Source organism: Helobdella robusta (assembly GCF_000326865.2).
Source record: "Helobdella robusta unplaced genomic scaffold HELROscaffold_43, whole genome shotgun sequence".
Classification (NCBI taxonomy): Eukaryota; Metazoa; Annelida; class Clitellata; order Rhynchobdellida; family Glossiphoniidae; genus Helobdella; species Helobdella robusta.
In genome coordinates this window covers 1234129-1239161 of record NW_008705028.1, presented here as the reverse complement: position 1 = coordinate 1239161, position 5033 = coordinate 1234129, and the positions used below count along the sequence as shown (strand labels likewise).

General features: G+C 33.5%; 1 protein-coding gene across 1 annotated transcript; it reads right to left on the bottom strand.

Annotated features, from left to right (window-relative positions):
* Positions 1-459: 459 nt before the first annotated feature.
* HELRODRAFT_177635 (hypothetical protein) lies at positions 460-2945 on the bottom strand (the record flags this gene model as incomplete). Its single annotated transcript, XM_009025783.1, has 6 exons — positions 460-496; positions 558-616; positions 1710-1883; positions 2243-2420; positions 2696-2765; positions 2903-2945. 6 exons carry the CDS (start codon positions 2943-2945, stop codon positions 460-462), a joined length of 561 nt encoding a protein of 186 aa, XP_009024031.1.
* Positions 2946-5033: the final 2088 nt, after the last annotated feature.

The window sequence follows — 5033 nt, the reverse complement described above, 5'->3', positions numbered from 1 at the left end:
ATATGTATGTATGTTAAAACCAATGTATGTATGTATGTATGTATGTATGTATGTATGTATGTATGTATGTATGTATGTATGTATGTATGTATGTATGTATGTATGTATGTATGTATGTATGTATGTATGTATGTATGTATGTATGTATGTATGTATGTATGTATGTATGTATGTATGTATGTATGTATGTATGTATTATTATTATTATTATTATCAATAATTTATTAAGCGATAGGAGGGAATTTCTTTGCAAGTGTGTGTGTATGTGTGTGTGTGTGTGTGTGTGTGTGTGTGTGTGTGTGTGTGTGTGTGTGTATGTAATTATTTGTTAGCGTTGTATATTATTTCGTTAAAGTTTATTCAATTTTTAAGCATTTTTTTTTGATTTATTAATGTTATTGTTAATAGTCATTCATTATAATTATTAATCTGAATGAGAAATCTTTATAGCCTATTTCTTTAGATGAAGATAACAATCGCCATGTACTCGCCATATCTGTTGAGATGGTAAAATGCACGTTACATTTTTAAATATTCTTCAATAACTTTCTTTTAACCTTTTAATTTTATAATTATTACGACTCTCTAAGATTGTCTTCACGTTAACTTTTTTCATCTTGTTTGGATTTTCAAAAAAATTATTATCATTATATTATTAATATTATTATTCTTTTAATATTTATTACAATTATTAATGTTCTCATTGTTTATTAATATTATTGCCACTCAATATTTCTTAATCATGAACTTTTTCTTGCTTAGCAGACCTAGCAGAGCGAGCCCATCTATCAATCAATCACTGCAGAAAAAAAGAAAGAGCCCATTGATGTTATAAATGATTACATAAATAAATTAATGTAATTAACATTTTTACCTTTATTGGATATAATAATAATAATACTGTTATTGATACTAACAGTATTGTTTTGGTAGTATTAGTAGTAGTAGTACTAGTAGTAGTAGTAGCAGTAGTAGTACTAGTAGTAGTAGTAGTAGTAGTAGTAGTAGTAGTAGTAGTAGTAGTACTAGTAGTAGTAGTAGTAGTAGTAGTAGTAGTAGTAGTAGTAGTAGTAGTAGTAGTAGTAGTAGTAGTGCATCAATAAATATTATGGATTAACTTTCCTATATTAAAACAATTTAAACATTTATGAGTAAAGACTCTTGAAATTTATCTTCAAACCAATGAACATGAAGTTACAAACACTAAAATAATAATAAAAATGAAAAAATCGATAAAACAAAGAAAAAATAACAAAATCAAAAACAAAGAAGTCAAAACAACAGAGTCAAACACAAAGAACTCGAAAGAACGAAATGAAAACTAACGCAATAGAAACCCAATTTGAAAATGCCTGGCATCGTTCTGACAACATAAATTTTGTCAATGACTTAAGCACAGGAAACGACCAAAGACTATCAATAGACGGACAGTGTGGTTGTTGACGGCAGACGCTGCACATAGCAACAAGTTCTCAAATATCACTCGATTCAGTTGTCAAACTGAAAAAAGATGAAAAATTTCAAAAATGACCACAAATAAAATGGCCGTGACAGCAATCTTCATCAATGTTGGATTGTGGAAATGTGGAATTCAACAACTCGACAGTAAAAAATAGCTGCCTTCAATGTGGCTACTACAGTGACGGATCTAGACAACTTTGACTAGGGTTGATTTTATGGTAAAAACTTTGCTTTTTCTTTAAACTGACTTTCACTGACTTTATACGCATACTACCAACTACGGGAGAACACTGGCTATCCCGCCTTCCCCCCAGATCTTCCACTGGGCTACTATATATCTGTACGGCGAATTCCATGCTGTCTTGCGAATGAATTATTGCAGGGAATAAGCGGCAATATCTGTGCAGCGAAAACAATTTAGTCTGAAAAAATTTTCAAATAAACAAGAAAAAAAGCTTCAGGAACGTGAATAAATATGGCGGAAATAAAAATGGCAGAATACAAACATGCCGGAAACTAACTTGGAATTAATAAAATTGGCAAAAACTAAAATGACAGATAAAAATATAAAATGGCGCCCTTCAACTGGGATCTATGAATTATTTAAATTTGTATAGAACGTTTGATAACAGTGACGATGGTGTCATTGATTACGATATCAATGAGAATGATGATGATGATGATGATGATGACGATGATGATGATGATGACGATGATGATCATTACCGTTATGAATAAAAGCTGCTTAAGATGTGATTGGCGTAACGGTAGAGAGACTGACATTGTTATTGCTGTGACCGTGTTCGATTGCAAAGAGATCCCCGCCTATCACATGCAATCTGGGGGATGCGTTGTTTCCAGTGTGTCGGCAAAAATCTCCGACTGCGACCGACTGCGACTGCAACTGCAACCGACTGCAACCGACTACGACACTGATTTTCCACGTGTATTTACATGCACTGTGTGTTTGTTGTTGACGACTGAAAGATATTAAGGAGAGAAACGTTGTTGGTGTCTCCGAAGAAGATGATGATGGGGATGATTAAAAACTGGTTATGATGTCATCCCTGACGAAATGGTGGAGATGACGATGATGACGATAATTGTGGTGGTGACTGATGAAAATAATGACAGCTTTTGACGACTTTGACTGGGGGCGAGCAACTTTTCCGGTGAGATTAATTTTTCCCTCAAAAACGCTACTCTTCCCGTTAAAACAACCACTTTTACTAACTTTTGATACAAATAACTCTCACAACATGGGGGGGAGAAGCACCCCACGGCCTCCACACCTAAACCCGCAACTGGACGACGATGATGATGTTGACAAAAAATTATAATTGCGACATAAATCATTTATTTCGCAATTTTTTTTCCACCACCGGCGAAGATGTCGCCCATACGTAAATAATGACCGCACTATTATTTAAAAACGCTTGACCATTACAATTATATTTAACGTTATCATTATTGATGCTGTTCATGTTTTTAAAAAAATGTTTATATGTTATTATTACTATTATGATTATTATTGTTGTTATCATTAGGACAATATAAATATTATTATTGACCCAAATATTGTTTTTTTAATCTTTAGTTTTTAGTATGCGTAGCAAAATTGCAGCAGCAGTAGTAGTAATAACAGAAGCGGTGGAAGCATTAGCTGTGGGTTAAAAAGGGTTAAAGGTCAATTATACTCTTCCTATGTTCAAAAAAATCAGCAACGCGCACAAACACCTTATGTGAATACGGCGCAAGAATCTTTTTGACATATTCGAACCCGGTTACTGCGAAACAACACCAGTCGACCTTAACCACTAGGCCATCATGCCATTGTGAGGAAGACAGTATTAGCAAAAGCGGTAGTATCAATAGAGTAACTTGAATTTTTTGTTTACTAAAAATTTAATATAAACGAGTAAAATTAAAACTCAAAAAATATTTTTCAATATATGACGGCTTAATTTTTTAAAGTTAATGAACTAAAAATTTAATTTCCTCTTTAAAAAATATATGGCATATAAATATTCACGAAGCAACGCTAAAAAGCACATCAAGTGTCTAAAAAAATTTAATTCCGCATTTATAGTTATTCATTTCAAATTGAAAACTCCTAATTTCAAAATAGGCTTAACTTTAAGTTGATTTGGAAAAAGTTATGAAAAAATATTAATTATAAATTGTTCAAAATATAAATTTTATAAATATGATGACCTAGGGGTAAAATGATCACCGACTATATCGCGATGACAGCGTTCAATCCAGTGCGTATGCATATGATGAGTTGTCTTATTCAATACTTTTAGTGTTCATTTAACATGCACAGATACACTCATTCATACATGCATATACAATTTTACACATACACACTCATACATATATGCATACATTTGAACCGACAAACATTTTATTACTATGAATGTATGTATGTGTGTATGTGTGTGTGCGTGCGTGTATGTATGTATATGTATATAGGTGAGAACTTATTTGAGCCAAATCTTCGAGAAGTCCTCAGAGGAGGAATCTCCGTCGACACATGTTTCTGCCCTGAACAACTTTCTCACATTCTCAGGGGACAGGGCCACGTTCGTTGATCACTCGAACGCTTCTCAATGACTGATGACTTTTCAGCGGTGTTGATCTACTATTCATAATTTAGCTTTATATTTCCTTACAAAGCCGTTGTATCCCTGTAGCTATGTTTTGCTAAATCAACACAATCCTTTTTATTTCTATCCAGCCACACACAACCATTACGAATCTTGCTCTGCGCGGCTATGTATTAACATTCTTCAGGCATGCTGTAGGCTTCCTGCCTGACAGTCACACCTCTTTGAAAAGTGTATACATCGAATTGTGATGATCAACTTGTTAACATCGAAGAACAGCTGTAACAAAATTCCACTAAGTTTGGTGATGTATATACAGTGAACAATACATATCATTCTATTATTTGAAATCGCTGTGGTAAGCTTGGAGGGATGATGGTTTTTATGTGGAAGCTGGATGTTTGTTCAAGGTTAGAAAAGATTTAAATGCTGTTGGCTGCATTATTACAGAATAAGACAAGTGCAAAAAGTTATTAGTTTTGCACCTGCTCATACAGAAAGGTTGTTGCTCTGGCTGATGTTGATGGTTCGTATGATGTCTTTGTTTTTGTTGTTGATGTTATTTTGGTTGCTATTGGGCTATTGCTGTTGCTTATTTTTATTTATTTATATCAAAACGCGCCAATTAAAAAAAAAAGAAAAAATTTCAAAAGCGCTACTTTATAGTCGAAAGAATAAACAATTGTTTGGGTACGTGTACATAATAACGAAACAAAAACCAAATCGAAAACAAATAAGTCTTGAGATTCTTCTTGAAAGCATCCTTGTTCATTTCCGGCTTCTTCAGGGACTCTGGAAGACCATTCCATAACACTGGACCCGCAACAGCAATCCCTCGTGCACCAATACACAAGTGAGCACTGTTTGCTATCATTAAATTTGAGCAATCACTTCTCAAGCGAATGCCATCTATGGTCACTGATTTTTTCTTGATTATTTCTAATAAATATCTGGGCAAGATTC